The 14,554-nt window shown below is 41.0% G+C and overlaps 2 protein-coding genes across 3 annotated transcripts in view; both read left to right on the forward strand.

Moving 5' to 3' along the window:
• Positions 1 to 14,554, forward strand: part of LOC113161449 (NACHT, LRR and PYD domains-containing protein 3-like) — a 50,570-nt gene that overhangs the window by 13,067 nt on the left and 22,949 nt on the right. The window contains exons 9-10 of the mRNA XM_033325990.1: positions 13,146 to 13,319; positions 13,559 to 13,732. Of these exons, the coding sequence (XP_033181881.1) occupies positions 13,146 to 13,319; positions 13,559 to 13,732 (348 nt within the window). The remainder of the gene's footprint in view (positions 1 to 13,145; positions 13,320 to 13,558; positions 13,733 to 14,554) is intronic.
• On the forward strand, positions 5,235 to 7,674 carry LOC113161506 (serine/threonine-protein kinase PLK1-like). Of its 2 annotated transcripts, XR_003298748.1 has the most exons (5): positions 5,235 to 5,938; positions 6,025 to 6,250; positions 6,338 to 6,380; positions 6,638 to 6,800; positions 6,923 to 7,674. XR_003298748.1 is itself a non-coding variant. In XM_026359124.1 (2 exons), the coding sequence occupies exons 1-2, from the start codon at positions 6,648 to 6,650 to the stop codon at positions 7,115 to 7,117; spliced, it is 348 nt and encodes a 115-aa protein (XP_026214909.1). In that variant the 5' UTR covers positions 6,490 to 6,647; the 3' UTR covers positions 7,118 to 7,674. The 2 variants fall into 2 exon arrangements, 1 of the variants encoding a protein (XP_026214909.1); XM_026359124.1 differs by lacking the exons at positions 5,235 to 5,938; positions 6,025 to 6,250; positions 6,338 to 6,380 and having other exon boundaries at positions 6,490 to 6,800.

Raw genomic sequence — 14,554 nt, forward strand, 5'->3', positions numbered from 1 at the left:
TGCAGCTCTGACTATTTTGCAGAGCCTCCGTAATTGTAATTGTTGTGTATGTTATGAGAGAAGACCCCCTTCCCTCACACTGCCGCTAGGCATCATTGAGGAACAAATAAATCAAAAGGAAAACAGCCGTTCTACACCTGTGACATGAACAAAATACTTGAATGACCCCACAGACTTGCTGTCATGGGATTGAAACAGTGCCAATGCTTCAGTCGTGCCCTTTAGAGGTTACTATGGCTTCAGTTGTCCACCAGATTTCACCCTCACTGAAGTCTTGAAGCTTTGAATCGTTTTTGACACAATTGTCAGGAAACCCTCAGTGCTTCATGAGGCTTCATTTGCCCACCACTATGGAACAAAAAAAACAGAGGTACAGGAAAAATCACTGCACGGAGACAGATAAACAACTCAGAGAAACAGAGTCCAGAATTCAAGACACAGAGAACAGAGTGTACAAGAGCAGATAACAGGGAAGAGGAGTAGTCTGGAAGAGTGAGAGTGGAAAAAACAACAGTTGGGCAGGGGGCAAGGCAGGAATCGTGACAAACACACTCTCTCCAAAGCTTCGTCCATCACAACTAGAAACTCTGAATCTTGTCTGTTCATCATTAGAGGTGAGTATCTACAACTTCCAGCACAAACAGCAGCTTTAATGCTGCTAGAAAAGTTGGTCAGTGTCCGTCTTTATCTCAGCCTCTGCTCTCCTCTGGTTTTCAGACGCACTTCATCCAACAGACCTTTAGTTTCGGTTTCTATTGTCGTGACAGTAAAATTTGTCCATCTTCTTTAATGGACATAGAGTTAGTGGATGGTCTCTAGTTGAACACAGAGTCATTGTTACTGTGGAGCTCCACTTACTGAGGACTGAAGGCAGCTTTTCCTGCCTCCATCAGCCTGTGGAGGAGGCGGAGATGAGCCGCTGCTCTCCCGCTGTCTGAGCCACTAAATGCGGTCTGAGCTCGGCCGGACAGCCGCTGGAGAACAGCTCCGACTGATGGGGGTTAAAATAATGTTGATATTTAATATAATAATAAATAAATAAAGACAGTGATCCGGTCTGAGGTCTCAGGTCTGTGAGGAGAAATCAGAGGAGACTCGGTCCCAGATGTTCAGTGTTTCATGTCCACTGGGACCAGGACTGAGGTCTGTAGTTGGACCTGAGGGAGAATTATTAAAGATTAAACAACTCAAGTAATTAGTACATTAAAGTACATCATTTACCAAAATAATAGTATCATGTTACATTGCATCCACTCAATGTGATGAGATACTTGTACTTTAATTTAAGTTACTTTTACTCCACTACAGAGGAAAATATTGTACTATTTAATTTACTAAATTTATTTCACAGCTGCTTTGAAGATTGTTGTGATGTATTAGTACACATTCACCACCTGTCAGTACATGATTTGAAATGTTTACACAGTAATACACATTAAAATCAGATCAGTTAAATCTGTGCAGTATTTTTACTTCTTTGTGTATTATAGTGAGTTTTAGAGAGACAGACAGGAAATGTGGGAAGAGAAATAGGTGGTGCCTTTACTAGACTTCTTTTTTAGCATATAATTGTACTTGCACTCTTGCTTAGGTACAGTCTGTGTACTTATATTTTAAGGTCGGAACAGGAATATCAGTATTTCCATTATTTCATATGAAAAAGAGAATTGATCCTTACCCACCTCTTCACAAATTTAACTCTTGATATAATAAAACCTGCCGTCTAACTGCTTTTGACTGACTGTGATATGAAAGAGTCAAGAAGAGCCAATCAGTGGAGGAGCAGCTGATCTTTGTTCAGGAGAAATGATGGAAAGGAGGATTTCAGTTTTCACTGCACATCAATGATTTGTGTTTCCTCGTCACATGAAGGTAGAAAGTGTGTGTGAGCTGAGGTGGATTCAGCATCATGGATCAGTGTGAGGACAGAGAGGAGGGAGTCCCTCCCTGTAAAACCACTCTGTGGTGGGACCATGAGAGCCAGACCAAAGCTCAGAGGTGAGACGACTGAGACCATCGGACTGATTCTGTCTCCAAGTCTCATCTAGAATTAAATATTTCATCAGGACATTTTTACTATTCTTCTGATTCTATTTGTCATGTATGAAGGAAACTTTGACTGAATATGTGAAAGTCACCAAAGTTGTTTTTCTATCAGGTCCCATCAAAGACCAATATCTTCTGACTCAGGCCTTGAACGTAGCAGTGTGTCATACAAGAGCGACCCCTCAACGGATGGTCTTATTGATTTTAACAGCGACCGGTCAATTGAGCGTCATATTGAGTTTAAACATCAACCTTCATCAGACACAGAGTAAGTTGTTGTGAGTTTAAAATCAGTCGGAACAATATGATGTAAACTTTCTCTGATGATAAATTAAACAGGTTGTCTGACACCAAAACTGACATGAAATAGAGAATTGAAATCTTTTCTTCCCTACTCGGTTGAATTCTGAGATAAGGACTGTAATTGTCCTGTTTGCTGAATGTCCATCTCTACAGAATCAGTAAACAATGTGTATGAGAGCTGTGTAATATCCATGTTTACATACTGAAAGAGAATGTGCTGCTCTGACCCCTCTCCTCCTTTCAGGTTGGAGCCTGGTGGAGTCCGATGGTTGAGACCAGGTCTGAGGAAGTGTAAGTGTGTTTTTAATGAGATTAATGAAAACAAAGCAGCAACATTCAACCATCTTCAAACTGTCACATCACTCATTCAAATCACTGACGTCACAAAGTCTCATCAAACTGATGATAGATTAATAACTGCAGCTGATTGTGTCTTGTTCTCTCCTTCAGATTTCTGTCAACTCACAATCGACACAAACACGGTGAACAAAAACCTACAACTGTCTGACAACAACAGGAAGGTGACTTGGGTGGAGGAGGATCAGTCATATCCTGATCATCCAGGCAGATATAATGAATTACAATACCTACTGTGTAGTAATGTTCTGACTGGTCGCTCTTACTGGGAGGTTGAGTGGAATAAAGGGGTTGATATAGCTGTGTGTTATGGAAGAATCAACAGGAAAGCAGACAAAAGGGACAAAGACTGTTGGTTTGGAGGAAACGATCATTCCTGGGGTCTGATCTGCACAAGTGACAGTGGTTACTGTGTCAGACACAACAATACAGAAAATCATTATATCTCCTCTGTGTCCTCCTCTGATGACAGAGTAGGAGTGTTTGTTGATTATCCTGCTGGCACTCTGTCCTTCTACAGAGTCTCCTCTGATAAACTGATCCACCTCTACACCTTCAGAACCACATTCACTGAACCTCTTTATGTTGGATTAGCTGTCTGGTCTAGTGGCTTTTTGATTATGAGTGTCTCATAATTCAGTCTATTTCACTCACACACTGTACATATGTGATATGGTGTGAGACTGAACCAACATTAACTCAGGTTCATTTAGCCGTAGTAAGTGATTAATATGTTACATATATTCATATGATACTAATAGTTGAATAGCATGTTTCACAGAGACTAGGGTTGGTATATATTTCAGTGTAAGGCAACATGACCATATAAGACAAAGGTCATAGGCACAAGGGATGTTTATTATAGGACGCAGAGACTAAGATGTTAAGCACAGGGTCCATTGAGTGCTCTGTATGATAACCATCACAGGATAAGGGTCATCTGCACAGGGTCCATACTTGAGTGGTCATCAAACAGACGAAAGGTGATCACCTCGGGGTCTAACAACACTCAGGTTTATGGATTAAATCAGTTTCTTTTTGAACCAGCTCTAAATTATTCCTTGTAAACCTTTTCCTCTTCTGGTCCTTTAAAGATGGAAACTGTCCCTATTCGAGAAACTAATTGTTGACGACTTTTTATAAAAACATTTTTCTAGTAACTATCAGCATGTTTTCTCTTTCTCTGAACCTCAGTCCTATGTGTGAAAATGTGTTTGATTTATTGGGTTTGCTCAGTTGCTAATTTCCTAACACTCATTGCTGGTGATGTTGGTACAGATCCATTATTCTCTTCCAGTACTTCAGTTCCAGTTGACCTCAGACTGATGTGTACAGTGTCATTTAGCAGTTTTTATTGGTGCCTTGTTTGTTGAACCATGTGGTTTTGGCCTCATGATAAATATCTATTCCATAGTATCTAAATATGATGTGATTATAGTGTTTGTGTCTTTTTCTCTAACTAATAAATGTTTGTTGAACCTTGAGTCACTTTCAAGTTTTAATGTGTTTCCTCCAAATTGAGTCCAGATGTTTTTCTCCATCAAACATCAGGAATGAACTGCAGTCAGGGTTCAACTTTCTGATGAATTACTCAGCACTGTTCACTGGGACCAAGCACAAGTCTGAACACAGGACACTCACACGTTTGTCTTTTGTATCATTTAGTTCTTCCAGGGATAGATTCTGAGGAAATGGGCCCATGGGCACAGACAAGGTAATGAGCCCCGCAACCCCCTCTACACAGGACCCCCAGACTGAGATTTTCTGTCTCTGATTGGTGACTCGGCGAGTTCAAAAGTGAAAACTCCAAAGCTCAGATTTTACTGGATGTTCAACCTGCTTTCTAGTTTTACTGTGTGTCTTCTGGGTGCCAGTAATCATCAGTCTGAACATGGGTATATATTCAATTGTTGCAGCAGCAATCACACAAAAAACTAAATACAGAAGATAGAAGACAGAATAAACTAATAACTTATTATGTATTAATCATCTGTCTGTACAGACAGTACATATAAATATACTGCTGCTATGTTTGTACCAAGTATTACCACAGATCTGTGTCCTTATTTTATCAACAGCATCAAATTCAATAGTCTAAAAATACTTTGTTTTCTTTTTGGAATACATTTGTACTTTAAGTGCACTGTTTGAGCATGTACTTAGTACTTCTAAGAAGCATACCATCTGAGTAGCAGTACCACTTGAAATGTTTTACTCAAGTAGAAGTACTAAGTACATGCTCAAACAGTATGCTTAAATATAAATATATATAGTATGAGTATCATGTTTGTTCTTGTCATCTCTGGTTACAGCTCTGTATGCTAAACACTAACAGAGGTATAATTCTAATCAGAAAGATTAATTGTTTACTGTAATTGTAGATTTTTGTTATCTTCAGGATTCTGAATAACATTATTGTGTATAATTTAATAACAATAATAATAATAATAATAATAATAATAACCTTGTCTTCTCAAATTTGTGCTGGAAATCTGCAGCAGAAGGGTGACTGTAAATGGAGAATAGTTGTTTTCTTTCCAGTGTGCACACTTCTCAGGGCCGACAGATATAAAGGCGGTCTCTTCTGTTGTACAGTGGAAGTAGTTTAAACTGTAAAAAGACAAGTTTAAGATAAGTACGTTTCACTATTTCATTGTCATACCTGAGACAGGGATGTGGCGGCCTGGTGGCTCAGTGGGTAGATCATTGGCCTTAGATACACAAGGTTCAGGGTTCAAACCCAGTCACAAACACCAGTATGTATATGTATATGTGTATGTAGCTGCCCACTGCTGGTTGGGTTAAATGCAAAGAACCAATTTCATCTGCAACATGTAAAATGTGGCGTTCTGTTAAAAAAATAAAAGCTAACAAACAAATCTGTCAGTTCTGTAGTACAGGATAGGACACACCCAGGCACTCACATCAGGAATGTATCACACTTCCTGGAATGAGTGGTTTCACATGAAGACCAAACACATACATTTTTTTCAACTGGGTGGGAACACGGCACATAAAGAATATTAATGTGCCTGTCTGGTCACTTGGATGCATATTGTAAGTTTCTAAAACACAAACACATGGTAAAGATGCTGTCCCGTCCTGTCAGTTCACTCTCTTCTCTGCTTTGTTTCTCAGGTACACTTTGTTGGTGGGGAAGGGCCCATTTGAGACCTCCTGTCTGAAGGAGACCTACAACCGCATCAAGAAAAACAACTACACCATCCCCTGGGTTAGTTAGAATGATGCTTCACACTGTGCATATAGTCCATATATTGTTTTTCCATGCTCTCATCCTTAATCTGTAACTCTCTGCAGCACATCAACCCAGCTGCGTCCTCTCTCATCACGCGGATGCTGCATGCAGATCCCTCCCAGAGGCCCACTGTCGCCGAGCTGCAAGCTGACGAGTTCTTCACGACCGGCTACGTCCCCTCACGCCTCCCCACTACTTGCCTCACTGTGCCCCCAAGGTTCTCCATTGCCCCCTCCACAGCTGCAGAGCTCAGCCAGAGACGCCCACTGACTGCGATTAACAACAAGGGTAATGGTCCGAGCACTACATGAGTGTTTTTACTTTCCTAGATTATTAATTTTAACAAGAGTTTAATTATGTTTTCTCTATTTCCAGCTGGGACAGAGAAGGTGGAATTGAAGGATGAGCCTGTGCAGAGGTGAGATGCTTCAGAAATACTCACTTAGATTCTAAATTGTAAATGTCTCAGATGAAATGGGTACTCCTCTGAGTCGACAAGATGGCAGCTGAATCGTATCTCAGCGTGCGCTCTTACCCTGCTGCTCTCAACAAGAAGGTCAGATGGTGTCTTAATGTTAATTAATCAGATTATTTAAGTGTGTGTGTGTGACTCTTGCTGCTTTAAAAAAGATCATTGCTCTTATTCAGTTGTATTTATTTTCTTTCCCCTCTTAGATAACGTTACATGAGTGAACACCTGTTGAAGACCGGAGCAAACATGGCCCGACGGGAAGGAGATGAGCTGGCTCGGCTGCCATATCTCTCCCTGTGGTTCAGGACAAAAAGCGCCATCGTCCTGCACCTCACAAATGGCACCGTTCAGATTAATTTCTTCCAGGTTGATATCACCTTTACCTACTTTCATCACACCTGGTTCTTTAGAAACATGACCTTCTGCCATTAGTTGCTCAACTTTAGGTTTATAGTTTTTAAAACCATGTTTTCATTAAACCCCATCAGGACCACACCAAGCTGATCCTGTGTCCACTGATGGCTGCAGTGACCTACATCGACGAGAAGCGAGACTTCCGCACCTACAAGCTGTCTCTGTTGGAGGAATATGGCTGCAGTAAAGAGCTGTCCAGCCGCATTCGTTACGCCAAGCTCATGGTAGAGAAGCTGCTGGACAGCAAGTCTTCCACCGCTGCACATTAGACCACCTCTACACCCCCTCCAAGTCTCCAGTTATCGGTCTTTAATCACTGGCCTCTTCTTCCTGTATGCAGCCTCTCGGAGGTTGGGACAGACCCTGAAGTTCTTCTGTATTCTACTATTTTATTGAAGGGTCTCAGTGGAATGATTGTTGTCGACAAACATGTACGACCGCCGTCAGCACATCAGATGGGTTGACCCTGTATGTTCAGTGTTTTTCTGTGTTCAGATTCATCATCCTCTCTGCTCAGGCTGCTTTAGTTTGCATTTGTTCATGTCTCGGTAATGTTTTCAACCTGTGGACAAATGTCAAGGCTGGATGTGGAAAAGCTCTGGTGTCTGTTTTATCTGTTGTATGTAGAGAAATGGACCATGTTAATATGTCTTCATCATGTACATTCTTCCTGTAGTTTTACTCTTTTTATAAGTCTATTTTAGATGTCTTGTCTCTTTCAACAACATGTACAAACGTGTACATACTGCTGAATATGCATATGTGTTGTAAAGATGGTTTAATTTTTACTCAAGTTAAATAAAGATTCTTGAACAAGACAAAACAAGGAAACAGTTTTAGTCGCATTTACTTCATTTATATCAGCTTTTGCTGCTTTATGCCTGCACACAAAGTTAGTTTGAAAGCTCATTCATGACCAGTGAAACTGTTCTTGACCAACCAGTCACAATCTCACACAGGTTGATATGTGGAGTGTTTCTAATGATTGATGCTGACTTCTTTAAATCTTACTGCACTTCTTAGCCTCGGGAATTTCAAGGTTAGGTCAGTTTGTTAGAATAAAAACGGTTAATATACAGTAGTAATTAACAAAGTTAGCCCTCCATGTGGGAGACCAGGGTCTGAATCCTCCAGTAAGGGTCCTTAGACAAGAACTCCTTACACTTAACCACAGTGTAACACGAGCAGTCAACAGGGAAGAGGAGGAGTCTGGAAGAGTGAGTGTTGGACCGTGGAAGGAATCGTGACAAACACACTCTCCGAAGTTTCATCACACCTAGAAACTCTGAATCTTGTCTGTTCATCATTAGAGGTGAGTATCTACAACTTCCAGCACAAACAGCAGCTTTAATGCTGCTAGAAAAGTTGGTCAGTGTCCGTCTTTATCTCAGCCTCTGCTCTCCTCTGGTTTTCAGACGCACTTCATCCAACAGACCTTTAGTTTCGGTTTCTATTGTCGTGACAGTAAAATTTGTCCATTTCAAACGTCTTTAATGGACATAGAGTTAGTGGATGGTCTCTAGTTGAACACAGAGTCGTTGTTACTGTGGAGCTCCACTTACTGAGGACTGAAGGCAGCTTTTCCTGCCTCCATCAGCCTGTGGAGGAGGCGGAGATGAGCCGCTGCTCTCCCGCTGTCTGAGCCACTAAATGCGGTCTGAGCTCGGCCGGACAGCCGCTGGAGAACAGCTCCGACTGATGGGGGTTAAAATAATGTTGATATTTAATATAATAATAAATAAATAAAGACAGTGATCCGGTCTGAGGACTCAAGTCTGTGAGGAGAAATCAGAGGAGACTCGGTCCCAGATGTTCAGTGATTCATGTCCACTGGGACCAGGACTGAGGTCTGTAGTTGGACCTGAGGGAGAATTATTACAGATTAAACAACTCAAGTAATTAGTACATTAAAGTACATTAAAGTACATTAAAGTACATCATTTACCAAAATAATAGTATCATGTTTCATTATATCCACTCCATGTGATGAGATACTTGTACTTTACTTGAAGTTACTTTTACTCCACTACAGAGGAAAAAATATTGTACTATTTAATTTACTAAATTTATTTCACAGCTACTTTAAAGATTGCTGTGATGTATTAGTACACATTCACCACCTGTCAGTACATGAAGTAAACTTAAATTTTACCTGCTGCAACAAAAGTGATGTTTACACGGTAATACACATTAAAATATTTGTGCAGTATTTTTACTTCTTTGTGTATTTTGTTGATGGTGAGTTAACATGGGAAGAGAAATAGGTGGTACTTCTACTAAAGTACTTTTTCAGCATGTACTTGTACTTGCACTCTTGCTTAAGTACAGAGTCTGTGTACTTGTATTTTAAGGTCGGAAGAGGAATATCAGTATTTTCATAAATTCATATAAAAAAGAGAATTGGTCCTTACACACCTCTTCACAAATTTAACTCTTGATATAATAAAACCTGCTGTTTAACTGCATTTAACTCTGATATGAAAGAGTCAAGAAGAGCTAAACAGTGGAGGAGCAGCTGATCTTTGTTCAGGAGAAATGATGGAAAGGAGGATTTCAGTTTTCACTGCACATCAATGATTTGTGTTTCCTCTTCACATGAAGGTAGAAAGTGTGTGTGAGCTGATGTGGATGTGGATTCAGCATCATGGATCAGTGTGAGGACAGAGAGGAGGGAGTCCCTCCCTGTAAAACCACTCTGTGTGGGGACCATGAGAGCCAGACCAAAGCACAGAGGTGAGATGACTGAGACCATCGGACTGATTCTGTCTCCAAGTCTCATCTAGAATTGAATATTTCATCAGGACATTTTTAATATTCTTCTGATTCTATTTGTCTTTTATGAAGGAAACTTTGACTGAATATGTGAAAGTCACCAAAGTTGTTTTTCTATCAGGTCTCATCAAAGACCAGAATCTCCTGGACCAGGACCTGAACCCAGCTGTGTGTCCTTCAAGAGCGACTGGTCAAAGGATCATTATATTGATTTTAAACAGCAACCTTCATCAGACACAGAGTAAGTTGTTGTGAGTGTAAAATCAGTCTGAACAATATGATGTAAACTTTCTCTGATAATAAATTGTTGTGTTCTTTCGATTTCTGATTTCTGTTTGAACTGTTTGAAGGAGAAGCTTTTTTCACTATTCTTAAATAATCTTCACTTCTTCACTTCCTGTTGAAACTTTAGTTCTAATGTTGTTGAAGTCAGTGTCAGTACCAGAGCTGACGTTTGAAGATTCATTTAGGATCCATCAACTAATGAATGAATGAAGTTGATCACGTGAATTGTGTGAGCAGCAGCACTCTGCCTCATACTCACACAGTTCAACATATTCAGACTGGGTGCTGCTGCCCAGTACAACCAGTCTGATCCAAGCAGACTCTGTCTCTAGATGTCTTGTTCCAACACTTGAGCATTGTTCAGTGAGGGAGGCAGAGATATCTGTTGTTCAGAGCTGCTGAGACTAAACCAAAGTGACTGGTGACAGTAAAGCTTCACCACTACAGGGAGTCTCTGATTCACTGTTCACATCAAATCTCTCTTCATGGACCTTTACCTTGCGTGTGTCTCTGTGTGAACAGACATACTGTGAACTAATTCTTGATGATTCCTCCACAGAGTGGACCTGGAGAGCTCAGAGGTTCCTTTTCTAAAGATCCCACAGAAGGAGGAGCTGGCCGAGTGTCTACAGAGCAGTAAGATGATTTCTCTAAACATTTAACATCATGGACAAATGAGACATTTACTGAGAGCTGAAGATGTGGAGTGTTAATATGTTGAAATGTGAATTATTTATGGTCATGAAACTGTCAAACTTTGTTTTAGAAATTATATTGATCATGTTTTTTTTTGGTTTCGTTCAGGAACTCCTGCTGCAGTTTGTCAGCGTGAACTTAAATCTAATCTGAAGAAGAAGTTCCAGTGTGTGTTTGAGGGGATCACTAAAGCAGGAAACCCAACCTTTCTAAACCAGATCTACACAGAGCTCTACATCACAGAGGGAGGGACTGGAGAGGTCAATGATGAACATGAGGTCAGACAGATTGAAACAGCCTCCAGGAAACCAGGGAGACCAGAAATAACAATCAGACATGAAGACATCTTAAAAGGCTCACCTGGAAGAGATAAACCAATCAGAACAGTGATGACAAAGGGAGTGGCTGGTATTGGGAAAACAGTGTTAACACAGAAGTTCACTCTGGACTGGGCTGAAGACAAAGCCAACCAGGACATACAGTTTATATTTCCATTTACTTTCAGAGAACTGAATGTGCTGAAAGAGAAAAAGTTCAGCTTGGTGGAACTTGTTTATCACTTCTTTCCTAAAACCAAAGAAGCAGGAATCTGCAGGTTTGAAGAGTTCCAGGTTGTGTTCATCTTGGACGGTCTGGATGAGTGTCGACTTCCTCTGGACTTCTACAACAATCAGATCCTGACTGATGTGACAGAGTCCACCTCAGTGCATGTGCTGTTGACAAACCTGATCAGGGGGAACCTGCTTCCCTCTGCTCGCCTCTGGATAACCACACGACCTGCAGCAGCCAATCAGATCCCTTCTAAGTTTGTTGACATGGTAACAGAGGTCAGAGGGTTCACTGACCCACAGAAGGAGGAGTACTTCAGGAAGATGTTCAGAGATGAGGAGCAGGCCAGAAGAATCATCTCCCACATCAAGACATCACGAAGCCTCCACATCATGTGTCACATCCCAGTCTTCTGCTGGATCACTGCTACAGTTCTGGAGGATGTGTTGAAAACCACAGAGGGAGGAGAGCTGCCCAAGACCCTGACTGAGATGTACATCTACTTCCTGGTGGTTCAGTCCAAAGTGAAGAACATCAAGTATGATGGAGGAGCTGAGACAGATCCACACTGGAGTCCAGAGAGCAGGAAGATGATTGAGTCTCTGGGAAAACTGGCTTTTGAGCAGCTGCAGAAAGGAAACCTGATCTTCTATGAATCAGACCTGACAGAGTGTGGCATCGATATCAGAGCAGCCTCAGTGTACTCAGGAGTGTTCACACAGATCTTCAAAGAGGAGAGAGGACTGTACCAGGAGAAGGTGTTCTGCTTCATCCACCTGAGTGTTCAGGAGTTTCTGGCTGCTCTTCATGTTCATCTGACCTTCATCAACTCTGGAGTCAATGTGCTGACTAAAGAACAGGCAATGTCTCTAGAGTCCAAACCGGTCAGTCCTGAACTAGAACTTCTCTACCAGAGTGCTGTGGACAAGGCCGTTCAGAGTCCAAATGGACACCTGGACTTGTTTCTCCGCTTTCTTTTGGGTCTTTCACTGCAGACCAATCAGAGTCTCTTAGGTCTGCAGACAAAGACAAGTAGTTTCTTCTGTCTCATAAAAGGCTGGTTTAGTAAGACAGAAAAATGGATGGATGGATCAGAAATAAATCAGAGAACAGTCCAGTACATCAAGAAGAAGATCAAAGAAACTCCCTCAGCAGAAAAATGCATCAACCTGTTCCACTGTCTGGATGAACTGAATGATCGTTCTCTAGTGGAGGAGATCCAACAGTACCTGGACTCAGGAAGTCTCTCTACATATAAACTCTCTCCTGCTCAGTGGTCAGCTCTGCTCTTCATGTTGGTGTCATCAGGAAAAGACCTGGATGTGTTTGATCCATTTAAATACTCTTCAGACTTTTCAGAGAAGGATCTTCTGTTTGTGCTGGGAGTCGTCAAAGTCTCTAAGAAAGTTGTGTAAGTGTAAAGAGAGTGGAATTTATTCATCAATAAATCCACAGCTACTGTATTTTAACAATATAACAGAACTTCTTACTTGTTTTCTTGTATTACAACGTATTTCTTTATATCTTAACACAAATGCTGTCATCTTATACATCACTGATTTTCAGACTGAGTGGCTGTAGCCTTTCAGAGAGAAGCTGTGAAGCTCTGTCCTCAGTTCTCAGCTCCCAGTCCTCTAGTCTAAGAGAACTGGACCTGAGTAACAACGACCTGCAGGATTCAGGAGTGAAGCATCTGTCTGCTGGACTGGAGAGTCCAAACTGTAAAGTGGAAACTCTCAGGTCAGGTCAAGTTTCTGTTGTAAATAACTAGAGATATTTAAAAAGTCCAAAACTAGTGACATGAGAGAGACCCAAGCAGATTGAACTTTCTAATGTAACAAGTTTTAAGTTGCAGAAGTTTCTCATCAGTATTATTAAAAAATATCTGAACTGTCTGAATTTATCTCATTGTGTTGTATCCTTTTGGTTCAGAGTCAACATTAAAGGTGATTAAAGTTTGATTAAAATGTCATCTTATACATCACTGTTTTTCAGACTGAGTGGCTGTAACCTGTCAGAGAGAAGCTGTGAAGCTCTGTCCTCAGTTCTCAGCTCCCAGTCCTCTAGTCTGAGAGAACTGGACCTGAGTAACAACGACCTGCAGGATTCAGGAGTGAAGCTTCTGTCTGTTGAACTGAAGAGTCCAAACTGTAAAGTGGAAACTCTCAGGTCAGGTCAAGTTTCTGTTTTAGATAACTGGACATTTTTAAAAAGTCCAAAATTGCTGACATGAGAGAGACTCAAGCAGATTAAAATCTGATGTTTCCCATCAATAATGTATTATTACAATGTATAAAATATTTACATTTTCCAGACAGATTTTACTGCATTTTATTTTGATCAGTCAACATTGATGGTGATTACAATTTAGCACAAATGTTGTCGTCTTATACATCACTGATTTTCAGACTGAGTGGCTGTAACCTGTCAGAGAGAAGCTGTGAAGCTCTGTCCTCAGTTCTCAGCTCCCAGTCCTCTAGTCTGAGAGAACTGGACCTGAGTAACAATGACCTGCAGGATTCAGGAGTGACGCATCTGTCTGCTGGACTGAAGAGTCCAAACTGTAAAGTGGAAACTCTCAGGTCAGGATTCATTAACTTAAGTACATTTTTATGCAGCAGTTTTTTTTAGACTCAGATGTTGTCTTCATGAAGATTTTTCTCTTTTCTTGCTAATGTCGTAGTTAAAGGTAGAGTGGCAAAAAAAAAAAGTTATGTCACTGTTTACAATTTTCTTATTTTGTGTGTGAATTAGTCGAATTGGACATGATATACATCAAAGTCACAAAAATGTTATATATATTGTTTTTAACTTTATGAAATAATATCTTTTTTGTTTATGTTTATGACATTCGTAAAGATTAGATCACATTTCAATTGCTGCAAAACAGGAAACTGTCACAATTTAAGGAGGGGGACGAGGCAGGAATGAACTGAAAACTGGATTTATTGGAGGAAACTACAAACTAAGGGGGGTGTCAACCGACACTACAAAAACGGGCAGGAAAACACGAATACAAAAGTGACAACAGAAAACTACCAAAACGGAGTGGAACAAAGTAACAAAACAAAAAACCAAAGTACAAAACAAAACCACTGCACAAGGGCAGGAAAACACTCACGAAAAAAACAGGTAACACAGTCCAAGGTCCAGAGGGGGGAAACAAGTCCAGGGAATCCAGGGGGGAAGCAGACAGGGCCGAGGAGGACGAGCAGGCAGGGTTGAGCAACAGGCATGGAACACAGACTGGAAACGGGTTGGGAACTGACAACGACCTGACAGAGGGAAAAGGGCTGAGGAGAGTTTTGTAGGGAGAAGGGAACACAGGTGAGTCCAATGTTCAGCTGGGGAGAGAAGGGGCTGGTGGGTGGAGTCCAGAGAGAGGGTGAGGTGGAGAAGTGAGG

The sequence above is a fragment of the Anabas testudineus genome, chromosome 1 (genome assembly GCF_900324465.2).
Source record: "Anabas testudineus chromosome 1, fAnaTes1.2, whole genome shotgun sequence".
NCBI lineage: Eukaryota > Metazoa > Chordata > Actinopteri > Anabantiformes > Anabantidae > Anabas > Anabas testudineus.